This window comes from Manacus vitellinus, unplaced genomic scaffold, assembly GCF_001715985.3.
Source record: "Manacus vitellinus isolate BGI_N305 unplaced genomic scaffold, ASM171598v3 scaffold_0_pilon, whole genome shotgun sequence".
Classification (NCBI taxonomy): Eukaryota; Metazoa; Chordata; class Aves; order Passeriformes; family Pipridae; genus Manacus; species Manacus vitellinus.
Genome location: NW_021938789.1, coordinates 42,455,597 through 42,478,745, shown reverse-complemented (window position 1 = coordinate 42,478,745; position 23,149 = coordinate 42,455,597). Strand labels below are relative to the sequence as shown.

Sequence of the window (23,149 nt, the reverse complement as noted above, 5' to 3'; positions counted from 1 at the left end):
TTGGCATGGAAAAGGCATGTATGAATGACTTGTAATTCAGAGCTTAGAACAGCACCCTGAGAAACGGCTTCTGGGCCCGCAGCTACATAACTACCATAACGAAGCACAAAACTTTTTTCGTAAAACGCACAATAAATAAAACAGGGGGGGAAAGGGGGCGGGCGGGGAAGCCTGTGCAGAGAAACCCTGGGAAAAGTGGAGCGTCTGCAGCAAAAAGGATTCTTTCGTGCTTCACCGTGACCCCCATCATTCCCGCTGCTGCCGCCGAGCGGAGCCCCGCCCCAACTTTATCCGTACAACATGGCGGCGTACAACACCCTTGCACCTCCTCTCCGTACAACATGGCGGCGCCCATACGCCAGCACGGCCGGGAGACGAATGGCAGTGGGTGTGTGCCGCTATTCCTTCCGGGTTCCAGCGCGCAGCTCTTTCAGTGTTGCCCCGCGCGTTTTCGCTTCCTCTTCCGGGTCCGGCGACTCCAGGTATGGCGGCGGGGGCCGGGGGCTGTGTGTGCACCCATCCGCCCCCATCCGCGGCAGGGGGGGTGGACAGGGCGACCAGAGGCCCCGGGGGGCTGTGCAGAGGGACCAGCGGCGCCGCTGCCGCCCGCGCTTGGGCTGGCGGTGCGGCAAGAGCTGCCCGATGGAGAGGCCGGGCCTCCCGAGCAGGGCCCGCATCTCCCGGGCCCCAGTGAGTGGCTGCGGTCTGTGCCTGGGCTGTTACTAACACAGCGTGCTCTCAGATGAGATAGGAAACCGCGCGGATTGCTGCAACTCAATCTAAGGCCTTGCCAGTTGGTTATAAAATACGTAGCTTATTATAAAATTATCTGTGCAGTGTAAGTATGAGCCTGACTGGTGTAAGGGTTTTCATCTACAGCAGTGTTTTTTCAGCACACAGAGCCTTTTCAGGTAACATAATATGCCTTTTTATTGGCAAGTTCAGGTTTGAACAACAGGATTATAAAGTCCGAGGTTTATGTTGATTATAAAATATGTAGCTGCTAAAGCTTTAAGCAGTTTCTTCGGGAAGCGTGACATCACGCGGGCAAGACCAGGATATTGAGCACTGTGCAAGTTAGTTCAAATGGATCCTCATTGCAAACCGTGCTGTACCTGCTGTAATTTCTTTTGTTGTTTTTTTAATTGTGTTGACTATCATTGATGAGGAGATGCTCGAATTTTATTAATGCAGAATGGACAGATCCTAATTTACACCTGGAGCACAGGTGGTGCTGTGATACATGAACTTCTGTGTGGATATCCAACATTTAAACTAGTGCTGCTTTGGTTTTGGCTTCCTTAGGTGTAAAAAATGGTTCAGCGCCTGACCTACCGCCGTAGGTTGTCCTACAACACAGCTTCCAACAAGACCAGACTGTAAGTAAGACAGTTTCTAAGAAAACTGACATTGTAAGAAGACGATGGTTAAGTTTTGGTTGTTACATTAACTGAGTGTTTTTTCTGCTGTGCTCAGGTCCCGAACACCCGGGAACAGGATTGTTTACCTTTACACCAAGAAAGTGGGAAAGGCACCCAAGTCAGCATGTGGGATATGCCCAGGAAGGCTTCGTGGTGTAAGTATGAGCCTGGCTGGCGTAAGGGTGTTTCTCCATAGCAATGTTTTTTCAGTACAAAGAGCCTTTTCAAGTCGTGTGATATGCCTGTTTATTGGTGAGTTCTTGTTGTAGTAACTTCTTTAAAATATTTTTGTTCAAATAGGGTAAGGTTTAGCTGGTAAAATGAGATTTGGAAGCTCAAACAGTAATTGCTTTTTAATGCTTGAGATTCTTGTTACTGTTACATTTAAACCCCATTGTTTTATAACGTGTAACTGAAATTTTGAAGCTAGACAAGGTGATTCTGTACCGGATTTAAAAAATCTAAATTGGATCTGTTAGACTTGCAAAAAAAAAAAGGGTAAGCCAAGCTTTAGAAAACTTTAAGGAATGAATGTTTGTAGCCTGATATTTTTCTTCCAAATGATTTCTTGATGTAACATCAATGCTTTTAACAGTTATGGAATGCTTAAGTAATGTCAATCTTTGAGCAGTTCCTTGGGAACCCTTGGGAAAACAGTCTCTTACTATAAACAGTTTTTTTACAAACCTGTTGGTGAAACCCTATGATAGAATAAAAAGATCAGCTTGGGAGTGCTGAAGGTGGCACATACAATGAGCTGTGACTTCAGTCACTTCTTAGCGTCTTGAATATCAAGTCAACTTCAGGTGTTGCTGCTTTTTCTTTAAAACTATGAAAGTGATGTTGTTTTTTATATGGCTGTTACCCAGAATCCCTGTCTTATGATACCCTTCCTGTTTTTACTCTCCATAGGTCCGTGCTGTACGCCCCAAAGTTCTCATGAGGCTGTCCAAAACGAAGAAGCACGTTAGCAGGGCCTATGGTGGTTCTATGTGTGCTAAGTGTGTCCGTGACAGGTAAGCTTACAGAAAGGGAACCTCACTCTTGAGGTTACCTCGTGTGAGAATTTTATATCTCTCTGTGTTTTCTTAATGTGGACTAAAATTTTGAAGACTCTTGTCTGACACTGATGTAGTGAAATGGAGAGGGTCAGCTTGGAGCATGTGAGCAGCAGTGTCTGTCCCTGTCCTTTGGACTGAGCTACTTACTGTATATGAAGCTGCTTTGTAGATGCCTCATGTTCTTTGTGATTTTATACTGTGCTGCTGCTTGGGTGCTAAAGTCTGCTCATGCAGGATTTTTGTTTTGTGTTGAGCCCCCATAGACCTTTCTCGTCTGTTGTCCTATTCTTTTGTCTTACACAAAGTTACTAGTGCAAGTTTAGTTGAATTTCTCACCTCTTTGTAGTGTTTTGGGGTTCAGAGATATTATTTGGTTGCATGTTAAGCATCTTTATGTGATTAAGCTTTAAGATGGCCTTTACTGGGCCTCACTAAATTCAGTTTTATTGTATAACAGCTGTACATCCTTTACTTCCTTGACAAAAGTTTGAGGAAAAATGTATGACAAAAAATTACGTCAAATTTTGTCATCTCTGTGAATAGCAACCAAAGCAGATCTCCAGTGTCAGCAGTCTAATGACAGTGGGTTTTCTTGTTTTTGTTTTTGTTGGGGTTTTTGGGTGGTGGGGTTTTTTTATTTCGTTGGTTGATTGGTTGGTTTTTTTGGCACATGGGAGTACTTAAATTGCATTAGGTGCTACTGAAGATGAGTTGTTACAGCTGCAGATCCATAGCATAACTTTACTGTGTTGAAAACCAATTTTTTTCCCTGAGTGTTTTTCCAAACACTTAATGAGCTTGATAGTATTTTTTAATGCATGAGTATGTCTTATTCCTATTCTGCCTAAACCAAAAAACACAGCTCCTTCCCTGTAATGGTTGGGTTTTCTCCTGTGCCTGCTTAGGCATCTCTGGTAGGTTTTGGGTACTGCAAAAGTAGCTATATATACCAAATGCATATGGAAGGTACTTCAGTGTTCAGAGGCCATCAGATAGGCCATTGATATATGAGTACTGTTGCATGGGTCTGTCCATCTGCATGCTGGCCCTGCATATCGTCCAGAAATAGCTGAATTTGGGCATGACTTGACCTGTTAGGATTTTCCCTGTTGATGTGCAAAAGAGCTTTAATCCTGACAGAGGAACTGTTCCTGGTTTTGATAACTGGATGCACCTAGAGTTTCCCATAGTTCTGTGGAAGAGGACTGACCATGACTGATCACACCAGTGACGACTTAGCAGCTAAATTAACTTGCCAGTTAGGAGTTCTGCTTTTTGCTTTCAGATTGGTGAAGACAGTAACTTTCCCAGTGTTCAGCCATTGGGTATTACCTTGCTTGCCTACAAGCCACTCACCTTAAATTTGTAGGCACAGTAGACCTTCTTCCCCAAACCACTACATTCATCCAGTGCCACTGTCCCTGTCTCTTGCTGCTAGCAAGAACACGGACAGCTTCCCTTTTTGTGTAATTGTGGAACTAGCACGACATATGCAATGATGTTGGAGACTGCAGAATTAATTGTAAATTATGTTATTTTTGTGATTTTTACTGAAGTAGGTAGATACATGTCCTTAAGTTGTTTTTCTTTTCCAGGATCAAACGAGCTTTTCTTATTGAGGAGCAGAAGATTGTTGTGAAAGTACTGAAGGCACAAGCACAGAGCCAGAAGTCAAAGTGAATCTATTTGTAGTTTCATCCCAATAAATGAAAGCTCCACTTCTCTTGTGTCCTGTCATTCCATGTTCTGTTCAAGGCTGGTAGGAGCTGCTTCTCACAGCTTGTAGAATTCAGAACTGGGTTTTGGTGCAACAAAACCTGTAAGTCAGGATGCTCTGCTCTGTGCTGTGTGCTACAGGGAAATCAAGCAGGTGGAAGGAGGTCTGGTTAAACAGGACTCCCAGCTCTGCCCCTCAGTCCTGCGGAGGGACTGGAGTAACTTCGAGCAGTGCAGGTTTTATTTCTTTATGGCAACAGCTGTGTATGAAGTCATCAGAGAACTTGGCTCAGAAGAAAGTTTGGACTCTGAAAAGGAGAAGCAAACCATCAAAAGGCTGGAAGAAAGATTGTCAGGTGAAGAAGAGGAGAGCTAGTGTAGGCCTAAGGTAGATAATTTTTTTTTAATTGTATGTGATACATTTACCATTACTTGAATCTGAAGGGGAGGAATAGTCTGACTTCTCAATACCATTGCTGTACCCACTAGCAACAGTTGCACACTGCTACATCTGAATCTCCTGGAAGAAAGCTACGGCTGCTGTATCCTGTTCTTTGGGTGCTTCCTGGGTCCGCACTTGGAGGGTACAGCTAAGGCAAACCTTTAATGGCTTCCACATTAGGTTTTAGAGGAGCAATTTAGGCCTCTGGTATTGAAACTTGAACCAAAATTCTGCTGGTTTATCAACAAGGTTGTAATGGTAATGTAAAAAGTGAAAATGGCTTTGCTTCGTTCTGTTTTGTAGAGAGCTCTAAATGTGCCTCTAATGCTATCCAGGAGTGCTTTAACACAAGATAATTCTTGTGTTACCTGTGGGTGCCGTGGTGTTCCTTGCCCCCAGCTCTGAATTTTTAACTGCTTTTAGTATCTGACAAGAATGTATTTTTATCTATTTTTACCAATAACTTTTTCCAAAAAGTGGTAAGTTCCACCATGAGCATAAGAAAGGAGGAGAAACAATTACTGAGTGCAGAGATTTAACTGGGAGCAGTGAGGGGTGCCATTGCAAGAGGTTTCTAAAGTCAAATGTGGAGTGCTCAGGCTGTGGCTCTGAGGGATGTGTGCAGGTCCCTCCTGACTGCATGCTACCTCATCACACTGTGCCCAGCTCTGCAGCCTGTTAGGCTGTACAGTCAGCCAAGAAACAAAGGACAGCAGACTGAGTTGGTGAAAAGCCCTGCCCTTTGGTGGCAGCAAGCTGGTGGTTTGGGTGAGGTGCCTGCCAACTCAGAGCTGCCTCCTGGGTGTGACAACAGGAGGTGGCTATGATCCAGGGAATCTGACTTAACATCGTGCATGGTGAAAGGAGCTGTACCTCCCCAATAATTTTTTCATAGTGTTCCAAGTTCTTAAAATGACTCTGTCAGTGTTCTCAAAATAAATGTTGCAGCTTTAAGTTATGAAGCGTTTTTCCTCAGCTTGGGTTATGCTAAAACTTGTTGCAAAGGCTGTAGCTAATTAAAGGAGATTTATTTAAGACTAACATTAATACCCTGACATTTTTAGGTGCCGTTACTATAGTTAGTTTATGAAGTTAAAATTTTATTAGTTGTCTTCCTGTGTTGGTACAAACTTCAGTACTTCAGCATGCTGGAAAATTTTTTTTAAAGCAGAAGCAGCAAGTAGGGCAGGCATGTCTAACCTGCCCCAAAAGTGCTCTTGTTTTGCTTTAAAAGCTGTGAGATTAGAGTTTTCCTTCAGGCTCTTGTAAAGGATGCAAGATGGAGGAAGAACACTTTTGGAATAATGAGGGTAAGAGTCATAAATGTCTGTTGACAGGCACAGAGGGAGATTTTCTCAAACAGAAAGGCCAACACTAAAAATAGCTAATTATATATTACATGATTGCACTGAGAGACAGCAGTTCTGAGTTAGAAGAAGTGGTATTGCCGCTGTTGGCAGAAATAAAAGCAGTCGTTAGGCAAAATGTCAGCAAAATGGTAAGAAGGCTCTTAATTTCTTTTTTAGCAGTTTGAGCAGACAGTGCCATGTGGGTATGGGGGCAATCATTTGGAGCAGGGCTGGGCAGTGGGAAGTAGGCTGGATGGCTTGGTGAGGTGGGGCGAGTTTAGCTGGAGCACGTGCTTTTAAATGTGCTCCTGTAACCTGGAGTGAAGGGCTCTGCCCTGCGCCTTCCATGAAGCAAGAGGAACTAGACAAGCTTCCGCTGAAAATAGGGAGTTTCTTCCCTATGTCCTGCCTGGTGTGGCTGGCCTGGGCTGATGAGGTGCTTGCATGCTGCAGAAGTGTGTGAGCTGATCTGTAATGCACAGGTAACCCGGGTGCTCTCAGCAGCTACTGCTGGATTGTGCCTTTCCTCCCTGGTCTCGCTGTGCAGCTGTCGGGGTCTTCTCTGGCTGCAGGTCAGGATGGGCACCACATCCACCGCATCCCAAGGTGCGGGCGAGGGGCATCCCAGCCCCACTCTCCCTGCACAGGGACTGGGGTGAGGCTACTGTGGATCTTGTTCTGTTCCCCAGTGTCGAGCGCCGGTGTTCCCGCCAGGCACACGCGTGTGCCCATCCCGGCCCCGCGGCACCGGGACCCGCCGGGTGCACACGTGGCTGCCCGGCTCGGGGGCGGGGCCCGCGCACTGACCACGCCCCGACCACGCCCACCGCCCCGAGCCGTTACTCGGCACCGACACGTCAGGTCTGCCGGGTCCCTGCAGGTGAGTAAGACAGATAGATCATCCGGCGGCGGGCGGGCAGCTTTTCCGATGTTTTTACGCAGAAAAAAAAACTTATCTTTTTTTTCATTCCTATAATTTCCGTCTGGGCATGGATTTCGAGTGATTTGTTTAGTTTGTAGTTTTTAAATTTGTCAATTTTCCCCTGTCAGGACGCGGCAGCCCATTTCCGCTTCCGCTTTCGTGTCCGGCCGCGGAGGGTTCGGCGGCGGCGGGGCGGGTCGGGCAGGGAGGGAGGGAAGGAAGGAAGGAAGAAGAAGGTAAGGAGGTAAGGAGCAGCGGCGCTGCGGCTGCCCCTGGGACTGCACCGCCGCCATGGAGACGCTGTACCGCCTACCCTTCGCCGTGCTCGAGTGCCCCAACATCAAGCTGAAGCGGCCGAGCTGGGTGCACATGCCTTCGGCCATGACCGTGTACGCGCTGGTGGTCGTGTCCTACTTCCTCATCACCGGAGGTGAGGCCGCGACCGGCGGGGCGGGCGGGAGGCCTCGCTCACGGAGCAGCTCTTCCTCGGCCCCTGTCCCGGGCGGCGGAGCCGCCGCTGATCCTTGTCCAGGTCCGACCCTCGGCCAGCCCCGGGCGTCCCTGCGAGGTCAGGGCCGTTCTCACTGCTGCGTGTCAAAGACGGTGCTTGCTTTCCTTCCCACAGGAATTATCTATGACGTGATTGTGGAGCCTCCCAGTGTGGGGTCGATGACAGACGAGCACGGACATCAGAGGCCGGTGGCCTTTCTGGCATACAGGTAGGAGCAGAGCCCTGTCCTGCAGATGCCCAAGTACAGGGGGAATTAACGCCGCCTTATGGAACTGTGCATCTGCTTTTTTTTTGCTTTTTCTTTTGAGTTCTCTGTGCAAGGAAACTGTTCTATATCAATTCTTGGTTTGCAAATACTTAGAAAAAAAAAAGATGAGCATTGAAAACAGTTGAAATTGAAAAGCCTAGTCCTAAAACTTTAAAAAATGAAAACTCTGGTAAAAAAAATGTTTTGAGCTGGCAATACTTCTGTTTCCCGCTGTTCGAGTTGAGTTTTATAGTGGATGCAGATACATTTGATGGTTTTTCATAGCAGCACACATGATGTTTGTGAAATTTCTGGTTCTGACCTTTTAAACTCCAGTGTAGTTGGGACTCTTGTGTCTGAGGGTGGGGAAAATAATTACAAGTATGCAACAACAGTGTCTTCTTGGAGCCTTTTACTGAAAACAATCTAGAGACTCTTGGTAACAGATTGGTCTGAAGACAGTTAAATGCACGTTTGTAGCCATGGGTATTTTATGTATGTGGTAACAAATACCAAAAACATTGTTTGAATCTGTGATGTCTGTGTCATGATTTATGTGCAGATTTTGACTTGTACTAGATACAGTACATATTTCAGACTGGCTTGGATTGTTCCAGCGCAGATGAATCTGGCTGCTGCAGGGAGTTACTTACACTTTAGCCCAAGTCAGTGTAAACAACATGAAAGAAGACCAACTTTTTTGTTTTCAGGATATGAGGCATTAATGATAATCTTTGCTTATGTATTAGCATGCGTAGTTGTTTCATCAATGCCAGTTTTATGAGATTACTAGTATTGTTAATTACAAGGATAGGAAACTGGTTTGGTGACTGTGGGAAGCAGGAGATTTGTGATCCAGGTGCAATATCCTTTCTGCACCCTGTTGTCTCCTTTCTCCACCTGAGCTTTGTCAGAAGGAATTCTGGCTGTCTGGACTGACAGAGAGCTGGGACACCTTTGGGCTGGGTCCCTGCAACAGATATGTGCAGCCTCAGCGAGCAGGGAGCGAAACATCCTGCAGGCAGGATTTGCTGTGTGCTGGAACCAGCATGTGCTTCATACACTGACATATTGCTCTGAGTGGGATTTGTCCGGGGATAAGGACTCAGGCACTCTGCCTAAACATTGGGATGGAAATGGGAGGATCATGGTTCCATGCCTTGAGCCATCTGTGTAACTGGGGACTTCCTTGGAATAGATATTTCTGAAAACTGATGAGCCTGTGCAGTAGCCATTAGTGTACACTACTATGTGTAAATCCACTGGTGTGTTTGACTGGTCACCTTGCAGACTGTCAGTCCTGGAGATGTTACATATTGAAGTCTTGATGTAATTTTATAAAGTTGGTTTCCTACTTACTTTTAGTTAGAAAATCAGCCATCAAAATTAAACATGCTATGTGTTTGTACAGCAAAAGCAGGTTGACTAGATGGGGTTTGAAATGTAAATGATTTCTTTCATCTTTTTCTGGTTTCTCTTCTTCCCTTCACCCTTTTTTTTTTCCTTTAGAGTGAATGGACAGTATATTATGGAAGGCCTTGCATCCAGCTTCCTCTTCACAATGGGTGGACTAGGATTCATAATTCTGGATCGATCCAATGCACCAAATATCCCCAAGTTGAATAGGTTTCTTTTGCTCTTTATTGGATTTGTCAGTGTGCTTTTGAGCTTCTTCATGGCCAGAGTTTTCATGAGGATGAAATTGCCGTAAGTGATTTAATTATCTTTCAGCTTTTCTTCTCCTTGTGGGCTCATGTGTGACATGTTAAATTTAAGAGTAACAGCAAATACAGTGATCTTTGGCTTGACTATAAGTTGCTTTTTTCAACACTTTTTTTGGAACACCTTGAGTGAGGTGGGATGCTTTGGGAGCCAGATACTATAAGGTTGTGCTGTGGTTAAAAAATGGCGACAGTTCTTGGTATGTAAAAAAATACAATTAGTGAGTCTGACTTGGTCAGTGTACCTTAAAATTCATTGTATGTACTGGTCAGGTAAAAGTAGTTACAAATTAGTACTTTGAGGAAGAAGAAATTGTCAAAGAAAGGTAAATAAGTTCTTTATACGGACAGCATACCTTAGATATCATAACTAGAATAATTGATGGTAGCAGTAGTAAGTGTTCAGAAACACCCAAAGCAGTCCTAAAGTAAAGATGATGTCTGGGTTTTTGTTGTTGTTGTTGCTGGAAAACTGAAGCATACAATGTATATAGTGTTTTAATGCATCTATATTCACAGATCAAAAAATAGGAAAGGTCTGAAGCTTTCAGACTATGCAAAATCCAAATATCTAAATGCAGGTTTTCCAATTTCTTCCCTCCTTGTTATTTTTCAGTCCATCTGTTTAATTTAGAAGAGCTGAAACCTGATGTCTGGGGGTACTGGTACCTAATTTTTGGAGTAGCTCCATGAAGTGTTCATTTAATAGTGACAGTCATTTTTCCTTTCTTAAATATTTTTTTGTGCCTCTGCAGCGTAGTTAGAATTTTTCTTTAATAACACAGAAGTGATGGGTTTCCTGGCAGCAGAGAGCTGGATAGGAGCCTGCTCTGTATTCTTGCTTCATTGATATTTTTTTGTTTCATTGAGTACATGTGTGTCTTAAGAGGTCCCTTTCTGAAATTCATTAAAGAAACAGAACTTCAGAGAAATGGAAGAGAAAAGAGAACAGATTTGTGTTGAATGCCAGAAAAGATCAGGTTATATTGGATACCTTAAAACTGGTAGTTTGTGTGAAGGGTACAAATAAAGAACCTTTCATAGGGTGTAGCATGGGCTTCAGAAATTCCAAACAACTATCAAAGTAGGATTTAGAATAGGCTATTCCATTTTCAGTGTTCATTGAAGGAAATCAACTGAGAAAGGAGCGTATAGTTAAGATGGCCAAATAGCCTTGATCAGCAGTTGTTTTGGCACTCTAAAGTTTTGGTTTGAGATTGTACATCTCTTGATTTTCTGAGGAGTGCTGCCTGTGTTTCCTCTTTTTCTGACTTATTTTGTTTTCTGTAGGGGCTACTTGATGGGTTAGTACCTCTTGTGGTGTATGAAAGCTCAAGCTGAATTTGCTTCACTTCATGAAACATTTAAGAAGAAACAGGAAGAAACAAGTTCCATAGTCACCATCAACAACAGCAGAGACCTGACTGTGAGAAACAACTAGGGAAAGAGTGCTTCCTCTGCAAACAAACTCTCACTACCAATGGCTGATTTGTAGTACTCCAGCAATGTTTTATCATTTCTGACGTAGAGCTTTTGAAAAAGAGAAGTTACCTAGCTGAGTATTTCTTTTATATCCCAACTCAGTATGAAGCTACCTTTAGCTCTACCTAAAATGAGTATTTGCCATTGACTTGACAGTTCTTTGTTGCAGGTCTGTCTCCTCTTCCCTGTGTGGGACACTTACATGTGTGAATCAGAGAAGAAACACCTGAAACAATATTTCCAAGTTATAATCAGAAAATTAGTAACTTTGGATGTTTTACAGCTGAAATACCATGTGTCTGAAATTATTTCAAAGGCACCTTTTGCCTTGATATTACTGGCTCTATGTGAGCAAATCCAGACATGCACTGGGAAAGGCAAACGGTATGAATGTGCATTTTTTTTTTTAAGAAAAAGTGTACAAAAGGAGCCAAATAAAACTTATTTTCTACAAAATTATTTTAATTCTATGCCATCTGTGACGCTTTTTCTTGTGTGCCCATCTGTGAAGTTTTTTCTTGTGTGCATGGACTGTTCTATATCCAGACTTGGGATGCCATACCATGACCATATAATTTCAGTTCTAATTTTCACTGTTGGATAATGATATTTTTTATTTTCTTTTTTAATATCAGGGGCAAGAAACCTCATTTTCCTTGAACTTGTACTGTATGCAAACAACATACTGTTATCAGTAGCCAAGAAAACTTACTTTTTTAAGCTGCTGCTTTTTTGTGTGAGGGGCAAGGTTCCAACTTAATTTGTCCTAATTTTAAAAGATTGAATGTTGCTGGTATGTTTCATTCAAGTAATGTATTGCATTTTGGAGGAAGGAAAGATCCCTCTGAATCTCCATAAATGTCTTTTTTTTTTTTTTTGCAAGCCATATGTGTTTGAAACACTATTTTAATCAGTATAATAATTTTCAGTGAGAAAAGTAATTTATTCCTGTAATTGTGAAGTAAGCATTACTGTTCACATACTTTATGAAATTTCTGAGCTAGATTTTAGTCATCTGCCCTTGGGATGTCACTTCTACTCTCTCATTCTTATGTACAGTGTGACAGTTTTGCATCTGTTCATCTTACATACTTATCATTAAGATTTAAGGTAGTTTAAGCTGTTTTATGAGGCTCATAACTGCAACGTTTCCAGTCTTTTAGAAGCAATTGTCTTTTGGTCACTCGGGTTTTGATAAGACACATGCTTACCTTCAAGGGGGAGTATTGATATTATGTAAGTAAATAACTAGATACATAGATCAACTTTTTAATGCATCTGAATATAATCAAGATTCTCTGGCTCAGTGCTTGTTCCACTGCAGTTCAGCTTCAGCCTCCCAGATTTGTAGCTGGTTCTAAATTGAGCGTGCTCTTAAACAGTGTTTTTAAAGGCATAGTTCAGTGCCTGTGGTCTGTGGAGTGTTTCATTATAATTGCATGCCAGGTGATGTAACTTGAAACAACAGATAAAGCAGACATAATTGCAAGGTAGAAGATAGTTTTACTCTCCCAGAACTAAGACAGTGACACTGTCTGCAGCAAAGAAAGCTGAATGAACATCACTTATGTTTCTTTGGTCACAGGCTACAAGCTAGGTCTGGTATGATTATCTGCCAAAGTATGAGGCACAGAGAGAACCAGGAAAACAAATGCAGAGCAGAAGACAGACCACCCAGAAATAAGGCACATACTGGGTAGGAAGACTGCAGAATGCACAGCTGGAGATTGGTTCATTTTGGATGCGGGTTGGAGGCTTCTGGGTCACCAAAGGAAAAATTTCTACTGAGCACTGTCAACCTGCAAAGAAGAGGTATTGCTATGCTTTAGGGGAATCCCATTTTCAGTTAAACAAAGCCTGGTGCTTTCTGCAACTGTCTACTGTTCTTTATAGGTAACAGCAGGTGGCCTCTAGTGTAGGGACTTAAATAGGAATATTTCAGTGACTGAAAGAAAACTTCCCATAACTAGTGACAATGTCCGTCTGTGTTTTATGTTCATATCTTCAAGGTTCAACTGAACTAGATTGTGGGGTGGGAGATTAAAAACAAAATTGAAACACTGTGATAAAGGTAAAGCAGAGCTTACAGGAACACATCTTTTCATGATTAAAACCAGAAATTTGGCCTGCTTCCAAGTGCAATAAAAAGAGTCAGGTCGAAGTGGAGAGGTTTGATTTTCTGGCTCTCTTGATGGAGAAAATACTGAATCCATGGCTTCTCTGTAGGCTTCAGTGTAATATCTGAGTGATGATACCTAGGCAATAGAGGAGATAAATAACTTGTGTAGCTTTTAGTTAGTATATATGTATATGAACCTGTAAGTGATCTTATACCTGAGTGAGTTAAGCTGAAAAATACCTCTAGATAAAAAAGAACAAATATCCTGGTTTCTTTTCCCCCCACGCCACCCCACCACTAATGCATTTTCCAGACTCCTGCAAATTGTGGAATAGTAACAGAATCAAAGAATCATTTTGGTTGGAAAAGACCTGTAAGACCATCAAATCCAACTGTCAACCTAACACTGCCAAGCCCACCGCTAAACCATGTCTCTAAGTGCCACATATACATATCTTTTAAATACCTCCAGGGACAGTGGACAGTGACCCCACTGCTTCCCTGGGCAGCCTGTTCGTGCTTGACCACTCTTTCAGTGAAGACATTTTTCCTAATACCCAATCAAAACCTCCCCTTGTGCAACTTGATGCTGTTTTCTCTCATCCTGTCGCTTTTTACTTGGGAGAAGAGACCGACCTCCACCTGGCTACATCTTTTCAGGTAGTTGTAGAGAGCAGTAAAGTCACCCCTGAGCCTCCTTGTTCTCCAGGCTAAACAACCCCAGCTCCTCAGCTGCTTCTCATAGACCTTCTTGTCCACCTATGCACACTGCTGGCTCTTGTTCAGCTGCTGTCAAACAGCACCCTCAGGTCCTTTCCTGCCAAGCAGCTTTGCAAACACTACCCCCGGCCTGTGGTGCTGGCTGGGGCGGTTGTGACCCAAAGACAAGATCAAGCACTTGACCTTATGCAGTTGGTCTTGGCTCATGGATCCAGCCTGTCCAGATCCCCCTGCAGAGCCTTCCTACCCTCCAGCAGATCAAAACATTCTGCTCCTCATCCCTATTTTCCAGCTCAGAGGGCTGGGTACTCATAGAAAAACTGGTCCTCTTATAAGAGAAGGTGGCAAAGAAGGCTTGAAGTACCTCAGTCTTTTCCTCATCTTTTGTCACTATGTTTCCCCCCAGATCCGCTAAAGGAGGGAGATTCTCCCTAGCCCCTCTTTTGTTCCTAATGTATTTATAGAAACACTTTTAATTGTTTTTTACAGCTGTGTCCAGATAAAATTCTGTGTGGGCTTTGACCCTCCCTGCATAACCTCTTGACATCCTTGTGCTCCTCCTGTGTTGCCTGCCATTTCTTCCAGAGGTCATAAACTCTTCTATTTGTCCTGAGTTTCAGCCAAAGCTCTCTCTTCAATCTTACTCTCGCTCATCTTGTCTTTTGGCGCATCGGGATTACCTGTTTCTGCACCCTTAAGATTTGCTTCTTGAAGAATGTCAGGCCTTCCTGGACTCCTTTGCCTCCCAAGGGACTGTTAATCATGCCCGTAAACAGGCCAAAGTCTGCCCTCCGGAAGTCCAAGGTAACAGTTCCACTGATCCCCATCCTTTTGCAAGAACTGATACATCTTTGGAAGATCTGTGTCACTGATACAATCTGTGGAGGAAGAAAGACAGTTCCATCATTTTGAAGAAATATGACTAAATATATGTTCTTAATATATTAATTAGGAAGCACTATATTTTAGACTTCTTAAGAGTTACAGTCTTATAAAATGAGACAATCCATAATTTCTTCTGCTTCCAATACTGGGAGCCAATGTCACTATGGGGAAGATAGTAATTCTCATTTATTTTCCTGACGCACATGGAAATCCTGCATGCAATGGAAACTCTTTGCCTACAGCACAGCAACATCTGTGACAATGTAATTGGCATTGCACATTTGTGAATGCAATTATTGTATTTTTCCTACAACACTATGGTTTTCCTCACAAACAGGGTTGCAGCAATAACTCTGGCCTATTTTCAGAATTTCTGATTTCCTCTTCTTAACATTGCAGTTTGCTTAGAATATTTTTCTTCCAGAACGTGGTTAAAGAAGATTGAAACCATCAGAAGAAAAACTGGAACATTTGTAAAAACTCAGAAGGAGAACATTTTGTAATGCTCTGCAGTCATATTGAGGTCTTTCAGCTATACTAATGATTGGAGAACTCTGGAAAAACCTGGATTTTAGTGACAGCGAAAAATACAACTAATGCATCAAACTCTTTGCAAAGGGTGGTGTTTCATGGAAAGAGGCTAATAGGAATATAAGGGTTTCTGGTGATTTGGTTTTTTCATAAGAACTAATTGTTCTGGTGTCCTTTTTGTTTGACATGGATACCTGTCAGCTATGAACTGGACTAAGACCATGAGCTCATTTTAGAGCAACAGCTGTGGCACTATAATGGGAGTCAAGCATGTCTGACTTGCACTATGTTTTAACTGGTGATACAGATGTGAGGCTCTGTGTTCTGACATCTAGTATCTTGAATCTATCAGGCAACTTGCCGAGCTCCTGTTTAGTGATATCATTAGTTACTAATGTTCTTCAGATATAAGATGGAGTCACACTTCATCATGTAACTATCCCATCTGGGTTCTATAAATGTCAAAGCTCTTAGAGTGTTCTACCTGCAACCTGGAAGAAACAGTGTTTAGCTGTGAGTAAATCAGATCAATATGGTATCATCCGCTGCCTTATGCTTGTGAAAGACTGACATCTGTAATTTCCTTCTTTTCTTTGGTATCAGTTTTCAATACAGATCAGTGTTGATGTGAGGACTAGTATCCCTTTGTTGGTGGTGGAAGTTTTATGCTTTTAGCTGGAAGCAGGGAAAGAAACATTTTGAAAGAATTCAGACTAGTTGTGTTATTTTAAAGTAAACTGTGAAAGTTAAACTTTTTCTACGTTACTTAGTAGGCAGCCTGAAACAATTTCAGAACTTTTAGGTATTTCTGACAGATCCTGGATGTTAGGTAATATGTTTACTATATTAAGCCTTCCAGAATGTCAGCTGTCTTTAAATGCAGATGGGGAGTGTGAGGGATGGGGAATAATAAAAAATAAGCTTAACCGCAGTTGGAAGAAAAAGTTTTGGTGGGAGAAGCATTTTAAGCACCTGGAAGAAAATGGCAAAAAGATGAGTAGCCAACTTGGACTTTTAAAGAATAAGTCATACGAAGAAAAAGCTATACATGAGAGTTATGGGCCCCATGGATAGAAGAAAAGCAGATGTTTGGGCTGTAGCTTTTGATACTGTCTTTCATGTTTTGGAAACTTGGCTTAACCAAAACAGCTATAAGCTGAATGCCAAAGTACTTTGAAAAGCATTTTCAGAGAGTGTTTACTGATTAGTTGATGTCCTTTTGTCAAAGTGGAAATATATTTTATTTTTGAGATCTGTACTGTGGCTAGTTTTGTTTCACACACGTGACCTGTATTGAGCATAGAGTGCTGAGTAAATTAGCAGAAATCAAAAAATTCTGAGACTGCTGGGAAGGCAGAGTTAGGATTCATAATGATCCTAACAAATCAGAGAGTGCTCTAAAAAAAGTAGACTGTTTTTTCCTTTCTAGGAACAAGTGCAAAATATCAATGCAACTCAAGGAAAATAACTGAGAAAACATGAGATGCCTCAGATTAAGCCCTTGGGTTCTGCTGCACCACAAGCTGAAGAGGAATATTTGCCTTTTGTGCAGCAGTGCAACATCACATGGAGATATTTACGAAACTTTTAGCTACCAAGTATATGAGGCATGAAATGGTGTGTAAAGGAAAGAAGCAATTTTGTTGCTGCAACAGTAGTAGATAGAGCTTAAATAGTAGCAAGGAAGAGTTGGGATAATACTAGAAAAATGTCTATAAGGGTAAAATAGTTGACTACTGGACTAGATAGTCTATGCCAGTGATGGAAATTCTGCTGTATGCAGTGTTAAGAACAGGCTGGGCAAATGCCTGTTAAAAATGGCAGGTACCTTTGACCTCGTTTTAGGACGAGTGATTGGCTTCTTGAGGTATCTTCCAGCAACTGCATATCTTTATTATTCCATGGTCGAGAACAAAACTTCTGACATTCCAAACACCAATGCTCTGTGTCTTTAAAAACAGCTGTAGAAAGGTCTTTGTAAATAACTAAATCTGTCCTTTAAAAATATCTCTGCAGTGCAGTTGTAGGACAGAATCCTGCTGGCCTTGGTTCAGTTTGAAAAATCAAGCAGATACATGGACTAGACATGACAGCAGAAAGTAGCTCCATTAGGTGCCTAGTCCCAGAACAGAAAATGAATTAGTTGCTGGGATAAGGAAAATAGAAGCACATGGAGGGATGTTTGAAGCCTTTTTCTTTTCTAGCTTCCATGTTAGTCTTTCACCTAAGGGTTACAATTTGGCAGCTGTCAGTATAGCTGTCATATTAGAACAGGGCAATGAGTGGGTTGAGAGAGCCTGTGATATTTCTAGGAAGTATTTTGCTGATGGAGCTTTCTCTCCATTTTTGCCTTCTTTGAGCAGTAAAACACCAATACACTTCTCAATTACATGGACTTCTTGAGATTCTTCCTTTCAAGAACTGTGCTTCACTCACCTGTGAAATTTAATTTCTTTCGTGTTTTGCTCCAGTGTGTCTGCCTGTCTCTGCTATAGTTGGTTGTTAAACCAGCTCTGAATACTATGTTTCATCTCCTTTTACTGGCCTGACATTGGATGAGCTCTTTTCGAGGTATTTACACTATTGTCTTTCAGCAGCTGCCATCCCTTGTTTCTTTGCTGTCATTCCGGACTTCTAGGTTTCAGGACACCACTGCTGGTTTTGATTGCTCTCTTTGTAACTGCTGTGGTATTTCTGCCTTCAAAGGGTATTATTTATCAGTCTCCTCAGCTCTTCCACTTTCTTATTTCTCCTTACTGGTACTTGCTTTTTTATCACACTGCAATCCATCACTTAGCCCCACCAGCCACTTGGCTATCCATCAGCCTTGCTTGCCTTGGCATTCCTACCGACCTCTGTTCCTTCTGCTCTGACTGCAGGTCCTTTAATTTTCCCTGCTGGCCACTGTTTGAGCTACTTCACCATGCACTGACTCCACACTTCATTAGCTCCTGCTATCCGTGGCAAAGCTTAACCTCCTGGCTTCTTCTTCACCTTTCAGCCTCTCTCATCCTCTGGTTGTTTCTTGACTGTTCCAGTTGTCTCTTAGCTGTCTCGTATCTTTGTCTGTATTGTTCTACACTCCACACCATCTGTTGTGCTGCTGCCTGCATGACTCATCCTAAAAACAATAAAGATCCTACTGCATTCCCAAGCATTGCACTAGGGAGCCAATGAAGGCACGCCTGTATCCAAAATCTACTTCAGCAGCAGTCAAGCCAAGGTCCTCATGGAATTCAGGTACATAATTTTTGTTTAAATCAATAGAAGTTAACTGCCAAATACATCTGAGAATCCTGCCAAAGTTTCATCATAACTCTAAGAAAAAGAGGCAATTGTTTCCTGGGGCTGATCTAAAAACACCTCTGAAGGGATAAACCTGAAAGTTCTTAAGTTTCTTAGCAAGTAACTTGAAAAAAAAATTTCTGCACATACAATTACTGAGTGTTTTATGAGCATGGACAACATATGGTCTGTACACAATGGAATAAACTAAGAAAAATCTGTCACAAATACCAAGATTCATATATGCAGTAGACAAGGCAATAAATATGAAAGCTCATAAAACCAGGGAAATGGAACATTCCATCAGACCTTTTTTAAAGGTACACAAGGCACGTAGTGCTTAAACCCACTGCTACTTAACTATTAACAAACTAGATTTAAACCACAGTTTAGTTTCATATCCTAAGCAGGAACAATTTTAGATATATCAGGAAGCTTTTTCCTCTAGTGTTTTAAAAGGTAGTGGAAGCACATAGTGACCTTAAATATTTTTTTGTCTCATCTAACATCTGGATAAACCCAGTCTATATTTCACTGAAATCAATGGAGAGAGACCCGTGTAAAGATGGGAATAATGCCTTTAGTATTTTGGATGTGTTTAGGGTCTGTGTTTAACCACAGCTTGTTTACAAGCTTGTTTACAGATGGTGACTGAACAAGCCTAATTTCAACTACTTTGCATGGTCAGTACGAAGTATTGCCTTTGTGCAGCAACATGTTTACTTAAACACTGTAAATAATATCTGAAGCCGATTGAAGAAATTCTTTCTGTCATTAGTAGTTCCAGCATCATCATTAGCTAGTGCTCAATCCTTTTCAGCCTTGACACCTTTTAATTTTACATTTCTGCAGTTCCAATCCCCTGTTAAGCCGTTGGTTCCCCACTGGATGGCAGTCCCTGCAATGTTATTCACTCTGGGAGGAAAGTCTGACTTTAAAAGCAGCGTACTGAAATCTCATACTGCTTTACACATGAATATGTACAAGAAATATTACAGCGGTGAGTATATTTGCAACCATTTTTCTTGATGCCAGAGTGTAAGTATGTGAAAGACTTCTCTGTCGATGTCTTCAGCTCCCATTCATTTTCCAATTGAAACTTCAGGGCTTAACACCTGCATGAAAGTGTAACAGCTTGCACTTCTATGGAACCAGCCAAAAATTTCAAAGCACTTTATACAATCTGAGTCAATTAAGAAGGCATCGTGTGTGTGTGTGTGTGTGTGTGTGTGTGTGTGAGTGTGTGAGTGTACATGCTGACTTTATACATAGCTCATAAAAGGGGAAAAAATCTGGAGTTTTCAAAGTTGTGTGAATTACACAGAATTACAGTGTTTATATAGACATCCACTGTATGTCTAATGTGGGGAAGGAATTAAATGGCTAAAAAGAAATGACTATGTAAATGGTTTAAATACAGTAGGTCAGAACTACATAGTATTGACATGACTGATGTACTTAAATTAGAATTGAAAGTTAAAGCATAGATTGCAGAGGTAGAGAAAGTCATGTGGACTTCACCAGGATTTCTGTGTGTATGGTTATAAAAGGTGAGAGTTATGTAGGGTGAGTTTACTGCCACAAGGAATTATTCCCACCAAAAGCTGGAGCTCTCCATGCTGGCATCTGTCTGGAAGCAGAAGGTGAAAAAGTGTTGGTACAGCCCCCATAAAATACTGCAATCTATAAGGTGCATTTCCCTCAGGTAGCAGGGGTTTCACCCTGGTATATTTTAAGGCAATGAGAGTCTCTTGTTTCACTTGGATAGAAATTTATATGACAGCTTATTACAAATAAGTCCTGTAGAGGTCTCTTCAAAAGTGAAAAGGAGATAAATGAAAATAGGAGGAAGAATGTGTGCATCAGTGCCTGTAGAAAAGACCCCTTTCAACACCCTTTACAGATGCCTGCATCTGAGCATTTCAAAGCACTACTATCTGTCACACAGATGGCTGGTTTCGTGCCCCTCTTACAGATGTGATGTTGAGATGGTAAAGTGACTAGCTTAAAGTTATGTAGCAGCTTAATAGCAGAGCTAGGGCTAAAATTAAGTTCTAATTGTCAGTTTTGCATACTATCAACAGCATTAAGGACTCAGTTCAAAACAAGCTTTCGCTCGAGTTTTTACAATAGTTGTTTTATTCTAGGTATTTTCAGGGTAACAATGGCTTTTTAAATGCTTTTGTCAAAGGGTGTGTTCTGTAGAAAGAAAACATTGCAGCAACATTTTATTGAAACTTTAAGCACAGTACGTCCCCTGCAGTACATGTTGCTTACTAGTTTGTTGGCAAGCTCTTCTGTTTCCTGAGATGTAAACTGTTTCAATCCAAGATCATTCCTTTGCCCTCCTTTACAACTCATATATTATTGAAATGGTTACTCACAGCTCTCTCCAATTAGTTCATTGTGCTAAATTTTCTCCCTTGATAAATTTTGAAAGGATCTCTGTCATGTTTTCACTTCTGTTAGCCCTTTTGCTTGTGCTTCCTAAACTTCTGCTGAAATATCATGTTACTCATTTCCAAGCACACCTTGCTTTAAAACTGCCTCTGATGCTATGGTGGCTCCTAAATTAGAGAACCAGAATTCAGCTTTGGTGTTGAGCCTGATAGTGCCCCTCCCTCTCCTCCTGTTGCCCGTCTGTTTGCAGGCACGTGCTGTGTCTCACCCAACTCAATTTGTAAGCTTCTTGGGACAAGGACAGCCTCTGTTTCTGCTGTACCTCGTCCATGTAAAAGACTCCTTGGCATTTTGGTTACGCCCACAGTAGATTTTGCATTAATTAAATTTTATCGTGAGAAACCCTATCATCAAATTCCTGGCCAAGAATGCTGTTATTTCTGTCAGATTGAGCTTTCAGATTACTTTCTTTCTAAATCTCTCTTTGCCACTTTTCCACCATTTTCCACATCCGCTTTCCTTTCCTTTCTCTCCACCCTCCTCCCCAGCTTTCTGCTTGCAGGGAAATGCTTGTACCTCATTAGTGTGGCCCATTTCTTTGCATTTCTGAGGCCTTTATTCAAACCCCTTGGCCAGCAACTTTCTCCCTGTTTATTGTGAGCTTTTTTCTGCCTGGGAGAGTGCCCTGACACACCCTCCACTCCTGCCCAATCCTTTTCCATGCTGACGCAATTCGTTTTTTTGGTCTGCTGCCTGTCCCGAGATAACCTCGTTCACTATCCCCACACAGTCACATCCTCTTGCTTAGGAAGAGAGTTTTCTCCTCAGCTGGATGGTCTTGGTTGTGTAGACCGCTGTAATAACCCGCAGACTGTGCGCAGATAATCTGGGAGACAAAGCATGTTACTTTTTATTGTACTTTGAGCTGCCACCACAGACAGAGGCAAGTTCTGCACAGAGTAAGGCAAACAACCATATGGCAATGAAGTTACAGGAGCTCCAGGGCAGTTGGACAGATATACTTATTCTTGCTGAGTCACTGTCCCTTCAGAAATGGCGAGGACAAGGAAAAATTGTGGGAATTTAGTGATTTAGTACTTATCTGCAGGGGAGGCAGAATATTCAGTTATTGTTGGTGATTGCTAGACTGAGGGAAATATCCCTAAATAAGAAATGTCCCACAGGGTTAGAAAGACCAGTCATTCATTAAGGATAAACTTGGAGTACAGTCCAAAGCTTTGTTCCTGTCTGAGATAGAAACTTCTTTATGGCACAAATACACCTGAGTCCAGAGTTTTGGTTTGGCCAGCTGTACATACAGTCATGGTCCAGTTGTGAGTGGCATCCAGAAATACAGAACAGGCTCTCAGTGTTTGGATATATCATTTAAAGTTTTTTTTGTTGTATGGGCAACTGTTTATAGACTTCCCCAGTACACGAAGTGGAGCCATGTTTGTGCTCTGAAGTTCAGGTGGTGAACTGTGAGTTGCTGTGTTGCCCTAATAAATTCAGAACAAATTATATCTACCTGGAAAGTCCCCTGTATTCTCTTATGTTCATTTATTAAATGGACTTGCACATAGATTAAGTATTAGTGGACAAAAGGAGATTGCTTTGCCATAACATGATTCTAAAACATTTTATTAAAGACTTTTCATAACTGAGATTCCCTTGCCCTGTACATATTTACCTGTCTTGTAGTGGGTGCTTGGATGAGACTTATTATAGGCAGCTTTGTGATATGTCTTCAATGAAGGAAACATCCTTTGGTCCTACAGAGCACACTATGGGTTCACACACAAGCTTTAAGGCAGCTCCATGCTAATTGCCCTCCACATAACCTTTGACTCTAGTGGCCTTTGAAGATTCCCATTTTAGATTTGTATTTTCCTATTGATTACAGAGTATACTTTTTGAGGTTACCATTATTAAAAGTACATGGTCATTACTTGCTCTGTGGTAATGCTTAGAGGAGCAAACTCATGTTGGTTTTCATTGCTTTGGCTGTGCAAACCCACAGATGGCATTATTGAGTTCGCAGGAGGTTGGGTTGGGAGGGAAGAGGACTCTGGTGATTTAGAGCTCTTTCTCTGGAAGTGCTACCTGCTCCATCCCTCCAACCCGAAGTCTCAGGTGGATTTGCATACACAGTGGAATTGAAACTCTTTGGTTCCTGCCAGAAAGTTGCTTCTGACACATTTCAGGAAGTCACTTGCACCATACATTTGACATGTTTTCTTGTCACCTTAAAAACTATCTGCTCAGCTTTAATTCTTACCTTATTTTGCATTTTGGGAGGATCTCACCTAGGCTGATTTTTATCCTGGAGCCTCATTT

The 23,149-nt window shown here is 42.1% G+C and overlaps 2 protein-coding genes across 2 annotated transcripts; both read left to right on the top strand.

Annotated features, from left to right (window-relative positions):
• Positions 1 to 433: 433 nt before the first annotated feature.
• On the top strand, positions 434 to 4,204 carry RPL34 (ribosomal protein L34). Its single transcript, XM_018072359.2, has 5 exons — positions 434 to 482; positions 1,306 to 1,379; positions 1,477 to 1,576; positions 2,334 to 2,437; positions 4,078 to 4,204. Exons 2-5 carry the CDS (start codon positions 1,315 to 1,317, stop codon positions 4,160 to 4,162), a joined length of 354 nt encoding a protein of 117 aa, XP_017927848.1. The 5' UTR covers positions 434 to 482; positions 1,306 to 1,314; the 3' UTR covers positions 4,163 to 4,204.
• A 2,924-nt stretch (positions 4,205 to 7,128) lies between these two features.
• On the top strand, positions 7,129 to 11,339 carry OSTC (oligosaccharyltransferase complex non-catalytic subunit). The gene is made up of 4 exons (XM_008933189.3): positions 7,129 to 7,341; positions 7,537 to 7,630; positions 9,179 to 9,376; positions 10,681 to 11,339. Exons 1-4 carry the CDS (start codon positions 7,203 to 7,205, stop codon positions 10,697 to 10,699), a joined length of 450 nt encoding a protein of 149 aa, XP_008931437.1. The 5' UTR covers positions 7,129 to 7,202; the 3' UTR covers positions 10,700 to 11,339.
• The last annotated feature ends 11,810 nt before the right edge of the window (positions 11,340 to 23,149 follow it).

Bases quoted from the DNA above. Each gene is read 5' to 3' on its own strand.
- OSTC (XM_008933189.3), top strand. From the start codon at position 7,203: ATGGAGACGCTGTACCGCCTACCCTTCGCCGTGCTCGAGTGCCCCAAC. The intron at 7,342-7,536 runs GTGAGGCCGCGA...TCCTTCCCACAG, and splicing joins CTACTTCCTCATCACCGGAG to GAATTATCTATGACGTGATT. The intron at 7,631-9,178 runs GTAGGAGCAGAG...TTTTTCCTTTAG, and splicing joins GTGGCCTTTCTGGCATACAG to AGTGAATGGACAGTATATTA.
- RPL34 (XM_018072359.2), top strand. From the start codon at position 1,315: ATGGTTCAGCGCCTGACCTACCGCCGTAGGTTGTCCTACAACACAGCT. The intron at 1,577-2,333 runs GTAAGTATGAGC...TACTCTCCATAG, and splicing joins GCCCAGGAAGGCTTCGTGGT to GTCCGTGCTGTACGCCCCAA. The intron at 2,438-4,077 runs GTAAGCTTACAG...TTTCTTTTCCAG, and splicing joins GCTAAGTGTGTCCGTGACAG to GATCAAACGAGCTTTTCTTA.